This window comes from Osmerus eperlanus, chromosome 13 (genome assembly GCF_963692335.1).
Source record: "Osmerus eperlanus chromosome 13, fOsmEpe2.1, whole genome shotgun sequence".
Lineage (NCBI taxonomy): Eukaryota > Metazoa > Chordata > Actinopteri > Osmeriformes > Osmeridae > Osmerus > Osmerus eperlanus.
This window is the reverse complement of record NC_085030.1, coordinates 3,345,737-3,367,104: the sequence shown is the minus strand read 5'-3', so window position 1 is coordinate 3,367,104 and position 21,368 is coordinate 3,345,737. Positions and strand designations below refer to the sequence as shown.

The following is a 21,368-nucleotide window of genomic DNA, read 5'->3' as shown; positions in this document are numbered from 1 at the left end:
TATCAAAATAACCTTGAAGGTAAATGGGTCGGATGTGAAGTTTGAGGTAGATACGGGATGCAGTGTTACTATTATGAACAGATCAGAGTACTCAAAGTTGTGGGGCAATGTCGAAGTTCCTAGCTTAAAGCCTTGCTCTTTACATTTGAAAACATATACAGGTGAGAGAGTAGACACATTGGGTGCAGTTAAGGTGACAGTTAAGCACAAAGAGACATTGACACAGCTGCCTGTAGTAGTTGTGTCAGGCACTGGACCAAATCTGTTGGGTCGGAGATGGATAAAAGAACTACAGTTGCGCTGGGGAACAATAAATAAAGTACAGGAGGGACAGCAGTTGACATTGGAGGAAACGTTAATGAAACATGAGAATGTGTTCAAGGAGGAACTTGGAACACTGAAAGGCCCCCCGGCAAAAATATATGTAGACAAGGAGGAACCACCAAGATTCTACAAACCAAGACCTGTGCCTTATGCTATGAAGTCAAAGGTGGAGACAGAGATTGACAGACTTTTGAAAGAAGACATAATAGAACCAGTTAAATTTTCTGAATGGGCCGCACCCATAGTGCCTGTGTTGAAGCCGGACAATACTGTACGAATCTGCGGGGATTACAATTTAACAGTTAACAGGGCATCCAAGTTAGAGCAATATCCAATCCCCAAAACAGAAGACCTTTTTGCAACTCTTGCAGGAGGACAGAAGTTCACAAAGTTAGATATGAGACATGCATATCAACAGATCACATTGGACGAGGACTCAAAGACATACTGTACAGTAAACACACACAAGGGTTTGTTTATGTATAAACGTTTACCTTTTGGTGTCTCTAGCAGCCCTGCTATTTTTCAGAGAACAATTGAGGGGGTTCTCCAAGGAATTCCGCATGTGGCCATTTACCTGGATGACATCCTGGTGACAGGGAGGACTGATCAAGAGCACCTGAGAGCACTAACTGAGGTGCTGCATAAGTTGGAGACTGCAGGCTTGCGTCTGAAGCGGAGTAAGTGTACCTTCATGGGGAACAAGGCTGTGTTCTTAGGACATAGAGTGGATGCAACAGGCATCCATCCCCTGAACGACAAGGTACAAGCAATTCAAGATGCACCAGCTCCTACTAATGTGACTGAGCTAAAGGCTTATTTGGGACTACTCAACTATTATAACAGGTTTTTGCCAAACCTGTCTACCGTGTTAGCTCCTCTTCACACACTACTGAGAAAGGAGACAAAATGGCAGTGGGGGGAGAAGCAGCAGGCATCATTTACCCACTCAAAGGAACTAATGCAGTCATCAGAGGTGTTGGTTCACTATGATGCAGGGAAAGACCTCATTCTCTCTTGTGACGCATCGCCCTACGGTGTGGGGGCAGTGCTGTCACACCATATGTTGGACGGGACAGAAAGACCAATAGGGTTTATGTCCAGGACACTGAATGCAGCAGAAAAGAACTACTCTCAGCTGGACAAAGAGGGGTTAGCTGTAATGTTTGTAGATGTACAAAGGTTCCACAAATACATATATGGCAGGAAGTTTACCATATGCACAGATCACAAACCGTTACTGGCTCTTTTTAATTAAATGAAGGCAGTGCCACAGATGGGTTCTCCAAGAATCCAGAGACGGGCCGTGACTCTGAGGGGGTATGAGTACGAAATCATATACAAGGCAGGAAAGTACCATGGGAACGCGGATGCTTTGAGCCGTCTTCCGTTGCCGTTTACACCCAGCATCAAAGCTCAAGAGGACCGAGTTCTGATGTTTGATGACACAGACCTGGGATTAGTGACATCAGAACAAGTAAGCACTTGGACAGGTAAAGATCCAGTACTGTCTAGGGTCAGAGAACATGTGGTCAGAGGTTGGCCAGCACAGACAGAGGGAGCTGAATTTGCACCATATGCAGTCAGGAAAACAGAGTTGAGCGCTCAAGATGGTTGTGTGTTGTGGGGAGCACGAGTGGTTTTGCCACAGCCAGAGGGGTATTCGTCGTAGCTCGCTAAGCGGTTAAGCGAGCTAATTTTCAGGCTAAGATAAAAAACGACCCTCTTTTTGGTTCGTGGAAGCAACTTTCGATAAATCACCATAGTAACATATCAATTAGCACTAACCTGCTCCAGAGCAGGCTAACGTAAGTGTAGCTGGATAAGCTTGCCACACCCCCGGAAAATAACATGGCAGCTCCATTTTTGAGAGACCCAGTTGACCAAGGAGCTATATTTTAGTTCGATTAGCTTTCCATACCAATAGAGTTCTTCGCGATTGCCAAGATCCTTTATTTCACACGGATGAGTTCTTGTTTGAGCGATATCGATTCAGCCGACAAGGACTCATTTATTTGCAAGACCTTCTCGGGCTGTACATTGCAAATATCACACGCTGCAGCAAGCTTTATGCTTTATTATGAGCTTATGCTGCTGTATGTGAATATGTAACGCTATGTTTTACGAAATGTCTTGTCTTATCTGTTGTGCCTGTGCTTTTTATATGTTTCACTGTGGGAAACGTCATATCGATTCCTTGTTATGTCTTGACATGTGAAGAAATTGACAATAAAGCACACTAATACTTGAAACTTTAACTGTGCTTCAGACTGCATAGCCTTGAGTTTTTTTGCGTCAGGTAGGCTATAGGCTACATTTTTATACAGTATAGGCGATGCAGAAAACATTGGCAAAGCCGCAGCATGCGTTGCTGTAAGAAAAGTGTACTTGGCGCTAACCAGCTGATGACTCAATTCATCATATTCCCTGGCCATGTCCCAGTCAATGAAATCAAAGAGGGATTTACACATAGGCCTACACTCATATACACATATATAGTACATGATATGAGCGCAGTAGCATGTAGCATGAATTCGTATCAATTAGATATAATTGATACGAATTCATAGACAATTATATAAATATAAAAACAAGGCCAAAGAGTATACTCTGTGGCCTTGTTTTTATCTAGCCTACTTATTCTGAAAGAGTTGAGATCATTATTTTCGCTAGCAAGATCTCATTCGATTATTAATTTCCATTAAGCCTATACCAGCAGGCACATTTAAAGAAATGTGATCTGATTGATTGGGGTAATGAGGCACTTAAAATGAGCCTATACATTTCCCCAAAACTTTCGCATTTAGCTTATCGGCAATTTTTTGCCAAGCTGCTTGTCTTGCTCTGGCCGCGGTGGCGGTGTTTGACTTAGCCATGATAACATGCTTATTGTCTGGACTCATTATAATAGTTTGCTCGGATGGCGAGAATAGCCTATCACCGCTCTCTCTTTCGTCTTTTCCGCCATCATACCGTTAGAAAATCACGGTTTTGGTGATCGACCTTTCCTGCCTTTTGAAGTAGGACGTGCACGTGCAATTTCCCTGATAAGTTTAGCCTGATTGAAATTAACCACATGATTTGGATGCGGATCAGCCGTTGACGAACCGATATTTGCTGTTCTCACTCATCTCGCTAATGTTAACGGGCTAAAGGGACAATTGATTAACTTAGCTTCAACCCTTACGACGAACGGGGCCCAGCACGTAAAGTTACATTACAGCAACTACATCAGAGTCACCCGGGGGTCTCAAGAATGAAAGCATTGGCAAGGAGTTATGTGTGGTGGCAAGGAGTTATGTGTGGTGGCCAAAAATGGATGAAGAGATTGAGAGTCTGGTTAGGACCTGTACCGTCTGTCAGGAACACAGGAAAGCTCCAGCAGCGGCTCCACTGCACCCATGGGAGTTTCCCGAGAAGCCCTGGAGGAGATTTCACATGGATTATGCAGGCCCATTTCTTGGGAAGATGTTCTTGATCATCATCGATGCACATTCAAAATGGATGGATGTGTACCCAGTGAATTCTGCTTCGTCTATCACAACTATGGATTGCCTAAGACAGAGTTTTAGTAACCAAGGGATACCAGAGATGGTAGTGAGCAACAATGCAACTTGTTTTGTAAGCGCTGAAACACAAGACTTCTTTAGAAATAACGGGATAGTGCATGTTACCTCAGCCCCATATCATCCTTCATCAAATGGATTGGCGGAACGAGCCGTACAGACCTTCAAGGAGATGATGAAAAAAAATGCAGGGGGGAGCAATTTTTTTTCAGCAAGGGTGTCCAGGGCATTGTTTGCCTACAGAATAACACCTCAATCGACAACAGGACTTTCACCAGCTGAAATGTTAGTGGGTCGTAGGCTACGCTCCACTCTGGACTTGGTTCATCCAGATCTAAAAAGGAAGGTGGAAGGTAAACAAAACAAGCAAAAAGAGGACCATGACAAACATGCCAAGGACAGAGGCTTCGCAGAGGGGGACCTGGTCCTTACCCGAAACTTTAGTCAGGGACCTAAGTGGATCCCAGGATTTATAGACTCAGTGACTGGTCCTGTCTCCTTTAAGGTCAGGGTAGGCAATGGTGCAGTGGTCAAGAGACATGTGGATCAAATACTTACCCGGAGTCAGGAATGTACAGAGGAGAGGCTGAGGAGGACAGACTAAGCTCCAGTGAGCCAACGGTGTCTGGGGTTCAACGCCCAGAAACAGAGACTGTTCCAGCAGAAACTCTTTTTCAGGAAGTAGCAACACAGTCAGACACCTTTAGCCAAGCTCGTGAACGGCAAGAGCTGGCTACGCCTTTGGAAATGCACACGGCTGAGGTTTGCCGGTCACAGAGAAAGAGCAACCTTCCTAGCCGGTTAAGAGACTTTGAATTGTAGACCCTGAGACAGGAAATCCTTAGGAGGTTGTTACTAGTGTTAACTCAGGATACAATGGTACTACAATATTACGTCGACATGTGTTATATTAGAGTTAGAGTTTTACATTGTCCTATTGGTTATGGTTTTACAACGCGTTAAAATGGGAAGTCCATAGTGATGTCTTAAGGGGGGAGGAATGTGATAATGTGGCTTAGGCAAATCATTATCTACAGGAGCCACTAGGTGGAGCTAAAAGGAATGATGTTAGGTTATCGAGCTTTCTTTGGCAGGTGGTTTTTTGGGGTAGAAACGACACATGTAAACTGGAATATGCAGTCAATAAATCACCCGTGTTCTAGACCTTCCCTGATAATTATTGCATCTCACAAGTGTTCTTTGGAATTATTACACAAACAAATCGTTTTAACAAATTGAGGAGACAAAGCGTTTGTTGACCTGTCGAGGAGTAAACATTTGGTTTCTTATATACTACAACAATACGTGGGAAGATCACAAATCAAACACGTCGAATCTGGAGCAGACGCCATGTTGTCAGAGCAATCAGCTGCACTTGCACTGGTGACGTCACTACACCTCCAAGGCAACATATCAACAACATCAATTCGTCTTCTGTCTGCTTCAGATACTTCTTTAAAACGGGAAGCGATTGCGGGGCGTTTGCGTACCTGTGCAGAAACCAAATTTGGTTGTTTTAGTTTTTTGGGGGGCAATTTAGGCTACTTTGTTGCCGAGCAGATGACACGTTGCTAAGGTCAATGGCTACAACTCCAAGGCAACAGCTTGTTGCTAAGTCGCTCTGGATAAGAGCATCTGCTAAATGACTAAAATGTAAATGTAAGAATGTCTTCTTAAGTCAGCCCACCCTTCCCAGAATTATTGTGTGTGTGTGTCTTCCCAAGCTTGTGGGTTTGCCTGTGTCAGTGAGAATTTCGAGCACATGCATATAAGGGGATTATGTTGTCAGATTTGTGTCAAAAGTCGTGATCATATATATTCTTTCACACGCGAAACTTTTCATTCGCAAGATAAAAGTACTCGTGCACAAATTCAGCAACTGAGAGTTGTACAGGTAGCATCGAGCAAGCGCCTGGCATGCTCTCATAGGTTAAATTCTGGCACACTCTCGTAGGTTCATAGGTACACTGCTAACCCTAACCCTTAAAAATCTGATTGTGCGCAGTGGGGTTCTGCTTGCGGAGTGGAGTTTTGCACGCGCAGTGAATTTCTGCTCACGCAAGTCTAAATTACTTTTGACAGTTGGGGTGGTTTTGCCAATTTGGGGACGAAAACCTATGGAGGCACTGACCCTCTTATGATTGGCCGCTTTCAATGCGATCACACCCACAGGGACATCCTTGTATCTTGATTGACAGCTTCCTTTAGAGGAAGTGTGATGCCAAATGACGTTGTGTCCTTGGACAAGGCACTTCACCCTACTTGCTTCGGGGGGATCAATATCACTTATGCCTACATGTAAATCTTCAGGCGTCAGAGTAATTTCATTTAAATTTCAGAGTAACATTCAAGTATTTCTCAGATTTGTGTACTAAACATTGTCAAGAGTCTTCATATGAACTTGTGATTTAATCAGAGTATTGCTTTATGATTAGAGGATGTGTAAAGCAATATTTTAGCGTTAGCAGAAATGTATATTTGCCTTTGCACATGTAACATTTGCAGTGCCCTCCTCTTGTGTGGAACAGATAAAGTCCCTAGGTCAATGTGGCATTGATTTATGGAGGTGTAAATTCATAAAAATGCAAATAAATCTGCCATTTTGTATTACATTCCTTTTTGCTAAATATCAAATTGAAAGACTTGTATCCTACACACACATAGCACGTTTTCCCACCCAGTCAATTGGAGCTATGGTCACAGAGGAGTATATATATTTTTGTTTTGGACAGAATTGTACTGTACAGAAAAATCCCAAATGGAAGCTGTTATGGGTTCATGAGGCTTTAGGACATAATGACTACAGACCCGTCGCCCTGACCTCTGTGGTAATGAAGTCTTTCGAGCGCCTGGTGCTGGCACACCTTAAATCCATCACAGACCCTCTACTGGACCCCCTGCAGTTTGCCTACAGAGCCAACAGGTCTGTGGACGATGCAGTTAACATGGCCCTCCACTTCACCCTACAGCACCTGGACTCCCCAGCCAGGATCCTGTTTGTGGACTTCAGCTCTGCCTTCAATACCATCATCCCCGCCCTGCTTCAGGACAAGCTCTCCCAGCTGAACGTGCCTGATTCCACCTGCAGGTGGATCACAGACTTCCTGTCTGACAGGAAGCAGTGCGTTAAGCTGGGAACACAAGTCTCTGACTCCCGGTCCATCAGCACTGGATCACCCCAGGGCTGCGTCCTTTCTCCTCTGCTCTTCTCCCTGTACACCAGCTGCACCTCTAGTCATCCGTCCATCAAACTCCTGAAGTTTGCGGACGACACCACCCTCATTGGGCTCATCTCTGACGGGGACGAGTCTGATTATAGGTGGGAAGCGGCCAACCTGGTGACCTGGTGCAGCCGGAACAACCTAGAGCTCAATGCTCTTAAGACAGTGGAGATGGTTGTGGACTTCAGGAAGAATACAGCCCCACTCACCCCCATCACCCTGTGTGACTCCCCAGTCAACACTGTGGAGTCCTTCCGTTTCCTGGGCACTATCCTCTCCCAGGACCTCAAGTGGGAACTGAACATCAGCTCCCTCACCAAGAAAGCACAACAGAGGATGTACTTCCTACGGCAGCTGAAGAAATTCAACCTGCCAAAGACAATGATGGTGCACTTCTACACAGCCATCATTGAGTCCATCCTCACCTCCTCCATCACCATCTGTTACGCTGCTGCCACTGCCAAGGACAAGAGCAGGCTGCAGCGTATCATCCGCACTGCTGAGAAGGTGATTGGCTGCAATCTGCCTGCCCTCGAGGACCTGCACACCTCGAGGACCCTGAGGCGAGCGAGGAAGATTGTGGCCGACTCCTCCCACCCTGGTCAGTCCCTGTTTCAGTCACTCCCCTCCGGCAGAAGGCTGTGTTCCATCAGGACCAATACCACACGCCACAAAAACAGTTTCTTCCCTTCCGCTGTTGGCCTCTTCAACAAGGCCAAGGATTCACACTGACTTCATGACTCAATGCCCTTAAAACACACTGCTTTTTGCACTGCACAATACAATCTTGCATTTCTATTTTTTGTAATATTTGTATTTTTATATTGTAAATTACTTATATTTTATTTTATATTTTATTGTATAGTTTATTTTAATCTAATTCCACTTAGTATTGCTAGTTATGTACCCTTAGTATAGTTAGTCCTCATATTTACATTTTAGATTCCTATATGTTTAATGTTTGCACCTTTCTGCCAAAGCAAATTCCTTGTCTGTGCAAACTTTCATGGCGAATAAAACCCATTCTGATTCTGATTCTGACAATTGCAATAGGGCTCCTCCTACCGGAGGAATCCTAATAATACCTACAGTTAAGAATACCAACAAACACAATAGGCTTCCTCCTGACGAAATAATTCATTTTTGGTTGCCTTTTAAACTTTTTAACACACACTTTGGATGGCTGTGATCAAAACATTCAAATTCCATTTTGGTACTCTACTATAATCGTTTCAGTCTTACATCTGACTTAGGTTAGTTCTCTAAAAGATTCAGGAAGAGCCTTTGGAGATGCTGTATTTTGTGGCTGTCTCTTTCTGCATCTCCCACTATCTCTCTCTAATTACAGTAAACAAATATGTAAGATTTCCATAGGTTACCAAGTCTAATATAAATGTTAATTGAAGCTTTAAATAGAATAATGTGGCACATAGTTGCCATATTGATCTATGTGTACTTAATTGGCTGGCAGAGTTTAAATTTACCTTGGGTGTTCTACTGTTCTACAATTAGTTTTACAATTAGAAATATTTTCATACAGACTCTGGGGAGATCTTTGATATCTCTATCAGGTTTCTAAACTGACTTGTTTATCTGTGTGTGATGTTTGTGTGGCAGTGTGCTTTTGGGTGGGTGTGGGGTACAAGTGTATGTGTGTGTGTGTGTGTTTAAAACCATTTGTGTGCCCGGCTTTGTTTTTGCTTAGACAATCAAATACAAGAGAAGAACCTAATCTCATTTCCTCTATATTTCCCTCTACTTCTCCCCCTCTCTCTCTTCTTTTCTCCCATGTACCCTCCAGGTGGGGCAGTAAGAAGGAGTGATGTGTAGGAGCTGTATTGAGTCTCATTCATGGATGTGTTAGCAGACCCTAGTTGCCTGGTGGTTGTAAGAACTCCACACCTAACAGCAGCATACACAGATGCAGTGTCCACAGGTGAGAACCAAATACTAATTATTTTTGTTTGGCATTGATCCATTTCAGAGATGCACTTAATTCAGAAAACCTGGTGCCGGAGATTGATTGTAAAGATTTTAATCTTAAAATGAAGTTCACCAACATACTCTCCTTTAGAATTTGTATTAATGTAACCAAGGTGAGGTATAGGCAGTCGGTATCCAAGTAGCTTGCCAGTCGGCAAGTCCGTATCCAAGTAGATTGCCACTTCTAAATGGATGGCCCAACATACCATCCAAGTGAAGATCACTCGCCACCGTTTCATGCAAGCACAACCTTGTTTTATGTGAATTGGTCCGAAGTCATCGACACCCACATGTAAAGGGTTGGAGATCTAGACTGACACGGTCTGCTGGAGAACAGACATTTTATGTTCTCCAACCTTTGCTTGCATGCATCTGCCGAAAACTGCAGAGTAGTCACTCACAAGGTAGCTAAAACCTCTGTTGTAACCTGGAGGGAATATGACTTCTCCCTGTGTCCAATCTGCTGATGGATATGTCTAAGAATCAGTTTGGCGATGTAAGAGTCTTTGGGCAGGATTATTGGGTACTGTTCCATTGCTATAGCAATCTTACGTAACTGTCCTCCCACCATCAAGAAGCCTTGGTCCACTATAGGATTCAGTTTACAGATAGAAATGTTCATTTTGACTGCTCTCCCATTCACCAAGAGAGCAATATCCTGTTTAAAGTGCTGTTAAAGTTCCACAGACAGACCTTTTGCTCCATATGTCATTTTGAAATGATCAGTGTTTTCTTTTGTGGAGACTGAAGGTGGCGGATCTGATCCTGAATTAGTCTTTGTAAGAGTTTACTTCTGGTTCTGTAGTAGGAATCGTCTTCTCAGTTTCAATATCCAGGCAACAGCTTTCTTCAGTCTGCCCCATGATGAGTAGTGTTCAGTTAGTTGGCTAAGTGCAGTCTTTTCTTCCATGACTGTGCAATTCCCAAATATGTATTTTCTTACTTCCTTATTTTGACTGTTTTTGCTGTATAATAATAGAAAACGTACATCTTACTCCAGAAGAAATGTATACAATTTTCTGTTTCGAAGCATACTTCTTAAAAGTATATCAAAAGTGAACTATTTTCAAAGCATACTTAAAAGTACATCAAAAGTGAACTATTTTCTAAGTATACTCCTTAAAAGTATATCAAAAGTTAACTATTTTCAAAGCATACTTCTTAAAAGTATATCAAAAGTGAACTAAAAGTGTACTATCCATATTTTAGTATACTTATAGTATACTTTAATACACTTCTTTTTTGTAAGGGACGGATTCACATGCAACACGTGAAGTTCATCAGCTGGGTTCTCTTTCGAGCTCACGGGCCACCACTGTTTCTTTTGAGAAAGATCACGGATCACTGCAACCCTGTTGGCCACATAGGTATGGATTTTTTGGGTTTGGTTCTGGATGTACTTCAGCACAGATGTGCTGTCTGTCCAGAAAGTGGAGTCTCCAAGTTGTAGCTGGAGCTCCCTTCTCAACATCCTGTCCACTCTAGCTGCAAGCGTTGAGGTAACTTTTCTCTGTCCAATTCTAATTTCTTGATCGGTTGTGCTTTATTCTCCTCAGGGATAGACGCTAGTACTTAATGGCTAACTTGGGTCAGTCATAGCCAGTCATAGTCATCTTTGAGGTCTTGGGTGAGCCTAATAGCTTGTTCTACGGTTGATACGGACTTGAGGCAATCATTACATTACATTTACATTTAGTTATTTAGCAGACGCTCTTATCCAGAGCAACTTACAGTAAGTACAGGGACATTCCCCCGAGGCAAGTAGGGTGAAGTGCCTTGCTCAAGGACACAACGGCATTTTGGAACAGCTGGGAATCAAACCAGCAACCTTCTGATTACTAGCCCGATTCCCTAACCGCTCAGCCACCTGACTCAATCATCAACAAAGAAGTTGTGTTTGATTGTCTCAGTTTCATCTTTATCATACCTTTCGTTGTTGTTGTCAGTGTATTGCTTGTTTTTACGTTTTGGCCTCTAGAGGTCCTCATACCCAGCTTGCTCAGCTGTAATTATGTTATTAGGTTCACCTGGGCCTCGTTTTGCTAGGTGTATTTAAGGGACTCTGTCTCATAGCTGCCTTGCTTGATGTTTAGGTGTTCTGAAGCCGGTTTCCTACGTAAGTCTTCCAAAGTCATTGTGGTTTTTTTGTTGCCTGTGGAATATTTTTGTGGAATGTACTTTTGAGACTGGTTTTGTTTGGAGTGCTACTTTTTGCTATTCTTTGCCAACCTATGGACTATTGCTCGAACTGATTAAAACATATTCAGCATCTCCAGTTCTGCTTGCGTCTTACTGTTGGGTTCACCATCCTCCAGTGGCTCAAGGAGTGTGAGTCGGACCCTCACACGGGAGACCCGAGTTCGAGTCCCGGCTCTGACAGTTGTCATCTAGAAGTTGGCAATACTCTGAGATGAGACAGCGCCGAAGAGATGAACTTTCATTTGATACACGTCCAAGAGTTTGCTGGTGCCACCACAGGAATCTCAACAGGTCCTTGTGCTTGTCATGGCCTTGTACTTAGTAGAACATTGCTTGAATATCACCAATAATAGTAACTTATTCTTGGTGGAACCTGAGCAGGACATCGATGAGGGTGTTTGCCAGGTCAGGGCCTTAGAGGAATTCTCCACTGACAAATAAATGGATCAGTCTATAATGTTAATTGTAGGTTTATTTATTTTAAGTGAGAGACAGAATAACAACAACAAAAACCCAGAAAAACTCATGTCAAAACTTTTATGAATTTATCTGCATTTTAATGAGTGAAATAAGTATTTGACCCCTCTGAAAAACATGACTTAGTACTTGGTGGCAAAACCCAGGTTGGCAATCAGAGGTCAGACATTTCTTGTCGTTGGCCACCAGGTTTGCACACATCTCAGGGGGGATTTGGCCCACTCCTCTTTACAGATCTTCTCCAAGTCATTAAGGTTGAGGCTGACATTTGGCAACTCAAACCTTAAGCTCCCTCCACAGATTTTCTATGGGATTAAGGTTTGGAGACTCCAGGACCTTAATGTGCAGGAGGGAAGATCTTTCTGAGGGAAGGAGGTTCTCAGCCAAGATTTGACGGTAAATGGCCCTGTCCATCGTCCCTTTGATGCAGTGAAGTTGTCCTGTCCCCCAAAGCATAATGTTTCCCCCTCCATGTTTGACAGTGGGGATGGTGTTCTTTGGGGTAATAGGAAGCATTCCTCCTCCTCCAAACACGAGTTGAGTTGTTGCCAAAGAGCTTGATTTTGGTCTCATCTGACCACAACACTTTCACCCAGTTCTCCTCTGAATCATTCAGATGTTCATTGAGGGTTTAGGTTGGTTGAGGGGCAGTTCTATGGGCGTATGTGATGCCCTCTGTGACATGCTTACATGTAAAAAGGGCTATACAAATAAATGTTGATTTGATTCATTGGCAAACTTCAGACGGGCATGGTACATGTGCTTTCTTGAGCAGGGGGACCTTGCGGGCGCTGCAGGTTTTCAGTCCAAGGTGTAGTGTGTTACCAATTGTGGTCCCAGCTGCCTTGATATCATTGACAATATCCTCCCATGTAATTCTGGGCTGATTCCTCACCGTTCTCATGATCATTGCAACTCCACGAGCTGAGACCTTGCATGGAGCCCAAGACCAAGGGAGATTGACAGTTCTTTTGTGTTTCTCCCATTTGCGATTAATCGCACCAACTGTTGTCACCTTCTCATCAAGCTGCTTGGCAATGGTCTTGTAGCCCATTCCAGCCTTGTGTAGGTTTACAGTCTTGTCCCTGACATCCTTGAACAGCTCTTTGGTCTTTGCCATGGTGGAGAGTTTGGAATCTGATTCCAAATCTGATTGATTGCTTCTGTGGACAGGTGTCTTGTCCGTGGGCAAACGTACAAAATCAGCAGGGGATCAAATATTTGTTTTCCCTCACTGTAACTGACTGGTTCCGCCCCCCCCCTGACCCTGACTGGCCCCGCAGCTACCGATAAAGCAAACGCTAGAAATGCAAACACAACACCACATATGGCCACTATCTTGATTGGAGATGCCATGACAGCACATGTTAAACTGGCAAAGACAGAAAATATTTGTCTTAGCAACACATCTGTCGAGGAACTGTCGTCAGAGGTACAAACAATCCTCAACAATAAACCAAACAACCCTAAGATTATCATCCAACCTGGCTCGTTTGATATCCTACACAAGAAAACTGGCACTGAGATACTTAAAAAACATTTCACCCAGCTACTGAACACACAACAGATATCAAGATGTATTCATCAGTGGACCAATTGCATGCTTTCGCAGAGGAAAAGAAGCCTTCAGTCGACTACTATCTTTCAACACATGGTTGGCATCTGTCTGTCTGACAGACAAACTGAGATTTGTCGATAATTTCAATGTGTTCTGGAACTGTGCAGACCGTTTTCAAGCTGACGGACTCCACCCAAACCGTAGAGGGTCTCGACTACTAACAGCAAACATCAGTCACGTGCTCCTGACCAGAAATCAAGTTTCTCTCCCTATCCCTGTTGTGTCTAAGCTGACTGACGCATCCCAAACAACCTCCCATGGAACAGAACAGAACATTCAAACAGCCTCCTGCAAGGACATAGGGTCCCTGCACAGATCTGCACCCCCCGGATGAATTCCCTTGTGATGGAACAGCTCAGTGACATAGACTTTCCCAAAGAAAAGCTACGCTAGGACAGCCACCATGCTATTTCATTAGACATACCGGTCATCATCACAAACAGAAAATGGCATGGTAAAATGCATGGTTACAAACCTGAAACTAGTGTTAGAAGTCACAGAACTATCCATATTCTTCCAACAAATTTATCTACCCCTGTTTTATCTGTTAATACCCCACAGATGAAACTGGCCCTTCTAAATGTTAGAAATAACAAAACATTTCTAGTTAATGATCTGGTCAAAGAAAACAACTTAGACTGCATCTGTCTAACAGAAACCTGGCTAAACAATGACACGGCAACAGCAACTTTGATAGAAGCGTGTCCGCCCGATTACAGCTTTCACCAAGTTTCTAGGAAATCAAAAAAGGGTGGAGGAGTCGCAGCTATTTTCTCCTCTAAACTGTTGTTCAAAATCACTGAGCTAGGTGAATTCACATCATATGAATATCTTGCTATAGAGCTCAAAACCGAATCAATACTTTTTGTTATTATATATCGGCCACCCAAGCACTCGCCAATATTCATACAAGAATTCTCTGCACTATTATCACTGTGTCACTAGATATGACAAAGTAGTTTTAAACGGAGACTTAAATATCCAAGTAAATAAAAAAGCAGACCCAAGAACTATTGAGCTCTTAAATCTCCTCGACAGTTTCAATCTAACTCAACACATAACAGACCCAACACACAGGCACAGAAACACACTAGATCTAGTGATAACAACTGGACTAAATATCAATAATATTTCAATAACTGATCTACCCCTCTCAGACCATCATTATATACTTTTTAATGTGGAAATTATCCTAACAAAAAACAAAAAAGAATTCTTAGTCCATAGAAGATATTTAGACGATACAGCTGTGATGACATTTTCTGAACAATTTGCTCTATATGAGCCGACTAACCATGATTGCTCTCTGAATGAAATGGTAGAGAACCTCAATGATGCACTATTATCTGTGTTAGACTCTGTTGCGCCACTGAAAACCAAAAAGAAGTACACAAGCAGAACCTCCCCATGGCTGAGAAATAAAAATGTTAGTGAAACGAAAAGAAAATGCCATGCAACAGAGAAAATGGAGGAAAATAAAGATCACTATCCAGTACAATATCTACAAAGATACACTAACCACCTATAACAAAACCATCCGTCTAGCAAGGAGAGAATATTTCTCCAACATTATTACAGAAAATGCCAGAAATTCCTGAGTTCTTTTCTCCACCATTGACCAACTGCTAAACACTGTCCCTGCCCCACCTCCATCCTCAGCAGTTAAATGTGAAGAGCTTGCTTTGTTCTTCAAGAACAAAATAACTTTGATCAGAGCTAGTATTATTAATAGTGGGGTCGAAACTGACATCAGTAGATTCTGCAACGTAACCATGAGCACATTTACCTGTATCACACTTAGTGAACTTTCCAAAATTGTCAACGAATCTAATTCCACAACCTCAGATATTGATCCTATACCCACAACATTCTTTAACCCTTGTGCTGCCTTCGGGTCACATGACCCAAAGGTTCATAACGAACCATCGTTGTGTTTACCCAATTTTACCCAATACAAAAACAAATAAAAATAATTTTCTTTTAACCTTCGCAATGTGGGGGGTCTGAGACAGCCCACCGGTTAAAAGAAAATGCTTCACTTTGTTTTTGTATGCGGTAAAGTTGTCGCAATACAACGGTGGGTCACAATGACTGATGGGTCAGAATGACCCGAAGATAACACAAGGGTTAAGCGAGTGTTTGATAGTGTCTCAGGTCTGGTGCTAGAGATTATAAACACATCCCTTAGAACTGGTGTCTTCCCAGATGCCTTCAAAACAGCTGTTGTAAAGCCCCTATTAAAGAAACCCAAATTGGATAACAGTCTACTTGCAAATTACAGACCAATATCAAACCTTCCATTTATTAGTAAAGTACTGGAAAAGATAGTTTTAGTCCAATTAAATTCTTTTCTTGAAGAAAATAACATCCTGGAAGTCTCGCAGTCAGGTTTCAGGAAATATCACAGTACTGAAACTGCTCTCACCAAAATAATTAGCGACCTCAGACTAAACTCTGATGCAAATAAAGTCTCTATCCTTATCCTGTTAGATCTCAGTGCAGCATTTGATACAATTGATCACGACATCCTAATCAATAGACTGGAAAAGCTTATTGGGTTCACGGATAGTGTATTGAACTGGGTGAAATCATATATCACAGGAAGGAAGTTTTATGTTAGTTTAGGTGACAATAGGTCCAAGAAACATGAGAACTGCTACGGGGTTGCTCAAAGAAGCTGCTTAGGTCCATTACTTTTTTCTCTTTATATGTTACCACTCGGCGACATAATCAGAGAACATAACATAGATTTCCATAGCTATGCGGATGACACACAACTATATATATCCACTGAACCCAACGATGCAACGGCCATCAATTCCATTACCAACTGCCTGTTGGCAATAAACAAATGGATGAATGATAACTTTCTTAACCCTTGTGCTGCCTTCGGGTCACATGACCCAAAGGTTCATAACGAACCACCGTTGTGTTTACCCAATTTTACCCAATACAAAAACAAATAAAAATAATTTTCTTTTAACCTTCGCAATGTGGGGGGTCTGAGACAGCCCACCGGTTAAAAGGAAATGCTTCACTTTGTTTTTGTATGCGTTAAAGTTGCCGCAATACGACGGTGGGTCACAATGACTGATGAGTCAGAATGACCCGAAGATAACACAAGGGTTAAATTAAATGAAGACAAAACCAAAAGTCCTACTATGTGGCCCCAAATCCAAAAGAGAGATGCTTATTAAGAATCTTGGAGGCTGAAATCCTGGACTCAGATTTGAATTTCAACTCTCACATTAATAAAGTGACCAAATCAGCTTTCTTTCACCTGAAGAATATAGCAAAGGTACGACCATTCATAAACCAAAATGATGCAGAGAAGTTAATTCATGCTTTTATATCCATCCGGCTGGACTACTGTAACGCACTTTTCACTGGTCTTCCCAAGAAAACCACTGAAAGACTACAGCTCATTCAAAATTCTGCAGCTAGATTATTAACCAAAACTAAAAGGAGAGAACACATTAGTCCTGTCCTAGCTACTTTACACTGGCTCCCTGTTACCTTCAGAATTGACTTTAAGGTCCTTTTCCTCACATACAAAGCTCTACACGGACAAGGACCTAGCTACATTGCTAACTCCCTTATAAACTACACACCAGCTAGAACACTGCGATCATCAAATGCAGGCCTATTAGAGGTCACCAGAAGCAGTCACAAAAAGATTGGTGATTCGGCCTTTGTCAATTACACCCCAAAACTACGGAACAAATTACCCATAAATATTAGGGAAGCAAACACTCTAGACATTTTTAAAAGACAGCTTGAAACCTACCTTTTTACCGAAGCATTTAAGTAATTTTATCTCAAAAGGGTTTTCCTACTTTTATTAGTTATATTATTGTAGAATCTTGGTTTAGTAAATTTGGGTCATTATTTGACTTGCTATTTTTACTTTGTCTAGGTCAGAGTTGGCGAACTCTGATAGCGTACAAGAACTCTGGTCGCGTGAAGTATTTAAACAAATATGTAAAACAATCTGTATTCTTGATCTGAGGCAAAGGATCCGTTAACAGAGAATACGGCCCATACTCTTGACCTGGGGAAAGGATCTGTTAACAGAGTGTATGGTTTTATATATACAGACCAGGGGTGAACCAAATGTATATGTTACTTTTAAGATGCATGTTTAAAGTTGTTTTCTCTCTTGAACAGAGATCTTATTGGGATTTTTATTTTTGTTTGAATTGTTTATCACTTGTATTATTGTTTTTATTGATTTTATGTAAAGCACCTTGAGCTACAATTCTTGTATGAAATGTGCTATATAAATAAAGTCTTACTTACTTACTTACTCCTATGTTAGCCTGGCTCTGCTCTCCTACGTACTTCTGCTCAATTTTGATTTTGCTTCTGTACCGCGTCTGGGCTTGAGGTACGTAAGTCTCCGGTTAACTTTCTACCTGTCCAATCAGCGAACAGAGGGAGTGGCTGAGAACGATGACTTTGTCGTGCGCTAGTTTGTGTTGTAGTTCCGTAATGGCGGCGGAGAAAGATGCGAGCAAAGCCATTCTGTCCGTTGTGGCAACGCTGCCGAATATCCAGAAGTTTAAGCCGGAGCAAGAACAATCTTTGATCCCCACGGGGTTCGTTTGATTTTCCAGCTAGCTCCGTTAGTCGTGACGGAGTTGGCTAAGGCGAACGCTAGCAATTGGTTATGGCAGATCCAGAGTGGCTCTGGGCAGATCCAATAGTTTTAAACTTCAACAGAGTACCCGCCTTCAAAGTTAACGCTTGTCAATGGAGCGAGCCCAAACTCTCTGTACAAAGGAAATGTACGAGAGTCTGGTTAGGACCAGGCTACTCCTATGTAGCTTCCTAAAATAAATTGACATTTCGGGCATAAAAAGAAAATATTCAGTTGAGCTGCCACAAAAATAGTGATGCCTATTGTCTTAGGGTCAAAATGACTTGAAAATACTGATAGGGGCTGTACCAGTCACGGGTGGGTGCAAGAGGAGGACCCAAATGCAGGGAGAGAGGCAGGCAGGATTCAAAAAAACTAAATGTATTTATTGTCTCAAAAACATGAGGAACAAGAAGGGTATACTCACACGCCAGGCAAAAGCAAGGAACCGACAAAGGCTAATCAAGGAGAGGGACCATATATACAGCTAGGTCCATAAATATTTGGACATTGACACAATTTTCATCATTTTGGCTCTGTATACCACCACAATGGATTTGAAATGAAACAATCAAGATGTGCTTTAAGTGCAGACTTTCAGCTTTAATTTCAGGGTATTTACATCCAAATCAGGTGAACGGTGTAGGAATTACAATACATTTTATATGTGGCCCCCCCCTTTTTAAGGGACCAAAAGTAATTGGACAATTGGCTGCTCAGCTGTTCCATGGCCAGGTGTATGTTATTCCCTCATGGGAGTTCGTTATTTCATTGACAAGGAGCAGATAAAAGGTCTAGAGTTCATTTCAAGTATGGTATTTGTGTTTGGAATCTGTTGCTGTCAACTCTCAATATGAAGTCCAAAGAGCTGTCACCATCAGTGAAGCAAGCCATCGTTAGGCTGAAAAATCAAAACAAACCTATCAGAGAGATAGCAAAAACATTAGGTGTGGCCAAATCAACTGTTTGGTACATTCTTAAAAAGAAAGAACGCACTGGTGAGCTCAGCAACACCAAAAGACCCGGAAGACCACGGAAAACAACTGTGGTGGATGACAGAAGAATTCTTTCCCTGGTGAAGAAAAACCCCTTCACAACAGTTGGCCAGATCAAGAACACTCTCCAGGAGGTAGGCGTATCTGTGTCAAAGTCAAAAATTAAGAGAAGACTTCACCAGAGTAAATACAGAGGGTTCACCACAAGATGTAAACCATTGGTGAGTCTCAAAAACAGGAAGACCAGATTAGAGTTTGCCAAAAAACATCTAAAAGACCCTGTACAGTTCTGGAACAACATCCTATGGACAGATGAGACCAAGATCAACTTGTACCTGAATGATGGGAAGAGAAGAGTATGGAGAAGGGAAGGAACTGCTCATGATCCAAAGCATGCCACCTCATCAGTGAAGCATGGTGGAGGTAGTGTTATGGCGTGGGCATGTATGGCTGCCAATGGAACTGGTTCCCTTGTATTTATCGATGATGTGACTGCTGACAAAAGCAGTAGGATGAATTCTGAAGTGTTTCTGGAAATATTATCTGCTCAGATTCAGCCAAATGCTTCAGAACTCATAGGACGGCGCTTCACAGTGCAGATGGACAATGACCCGAAGCATACTGCGAAAGCAACCAAAGAGTTTTTTAAGGCAAAGAAGTGGAATGTTCTGCAATGGCCAAGTCAATCACCTGACCTAAATCCAATTGAGCATGCATTTCACTTGCTAAAGACAAAACTGAAGGGAAAATGCCCCAAGAACAAGCAGGAACTGAAGACAGTTGCAGTAGAGGCCTGGCAGAGCATCACCAGGGACGAAACCCAGCGTCTGGTGATGTCTATGGGTTCCAGACTTCAGGCTGTCATTGACTGCAAAGGATTTGCAACCAAGTATTAAAAGTGACAATTAGATTTATGATTATGTTAGTTTGTCCAATTATTTTTGGTCCCTTAAAAAGGGGGGGGGCACATATAAAATGTGTTGTAATTCCTACACCGTTCACCTGATTTGGATGTAAATACCCTGAAATTAAAGCTGAAAGTCTGCACTTAAAGCACATCTTGATTGTTTCATTTAAAATCCATTGTGGTGGTATACAGAGCCAAAATGATGAAAATTGTGTCAATGTCCAAATATTTATGGACCTAACTGTATATACACACTCAAGTACCAAATTACGCACAGGTGAAAAAAACTACAACAAATGAAAACTTGAAAACTGGTCCACGGGGCAGTTTAGTTACAGAAACACCATTCTTCATTAACCCTTGTGTTATCTTCGGGTCATTCTGACCCATCAGTCATTGTGACCCACCGTCGTATTGCGACAAATTTACCTCATACAAAAACAAAGTGAAGCATTTTCTTTTAACTGTCGGGCTGTCTCAGACCCCCCACATTGGAATGGTTAAAAGAAAATAATTTTTATTTGTTTTTGTATTGGGTAAAATTGGGTAAACACAACAATGGTTCGTTATGAACCTTTGGGTCATGTGACCCGAAGGCAGCACGAGGGTTAAATATGGCAGTCGTGATGCTTTGTGCTGTTTGTGGGCGTTCTGCCTCCCTGCTTGCCATGTCTTCAGGCCTGCATCTCACTCTGGGACCTGCTCTCTGAAACATTAATTACCTCTTTAAATAACTCTCTAATGTCATCTTCATATTCTAAGATTTACTCACTCAAACACTGGAGTTTCAGCAATATTAACTGTAACTTGAGTAACTAAATTCTACTGTCTACATTTTTTGGGTACAATATACAGTATATTGCTTATATATTCATATATTATCAGTTATTTGTCTTTCCCTTGTGGTATTAGAAATTGAATATTTACATTGTGCCCGTGGCAGCCTGTATGTGGAGGCAGGTGGAGATGTTATTGCTTAGATTGTTTCCAGCATATGGAGCTGTCGTGTCCCATGTGTATGTACCTGCTTCTGTGCCTGTCATCTTATTATACAAAGTAAACACAGCCCCCTGCCTGATGCCAGCACTGCTACCAGATTCTGTTGGGGGTTTTGTTATTTTTCTCATCAGACGAATCTCTTGAACTGATTAAGCTGTTCTTGTGATCTATCTTGAGAAAATCACACAAACTGCCAAGTTAGATTTAGTCATCAATTACATTGTTTTTGCAAATGGTGTGGGACCCAGTCAGAAGGTTAGTTTAGTGTATCAGGATAAATGTAGCAAGAACAAATAAGTCAAAGTAGGACTATAATCATGGTGATTATAATACATTTTATGTATCATCTTTAGCTCTATAACAGATAACACAATCTTTATTTATAATATCCAGCTGGTTCTTCTAGTTCATAGTTATTTATGGTCTTCTCTCTTTCCTAT

General features: G+C 42.1%; 1 protein-coding gene across 2 annotated transcripts in view; it reads left to right on the top strand.

Annotated features, from left to right (window-relative positions):
- nexmifb (neurite extension and migration factor b) overlaps positions 1-21,368 on the top strand; it is a 153,090-nt gene that overhangs the window by 123,817 nt on the left and 7,905 nt on the right. For both annotated transcript variants that reach the window (XM_062475786.1, XM_062475787.1), the window contains exon 2: positions 8,913-9,047. In XM_062475786.1, the coding sequence (XP_062331770.1) occupies positions 8,963-9,047 (85 nt within the window). In that variant the 5' untranslated portion in view covers positions 8,913-8,962. The remainder of the gene's footprint in view (positions 1-8,912; positions 9,048-21,368) is intronic.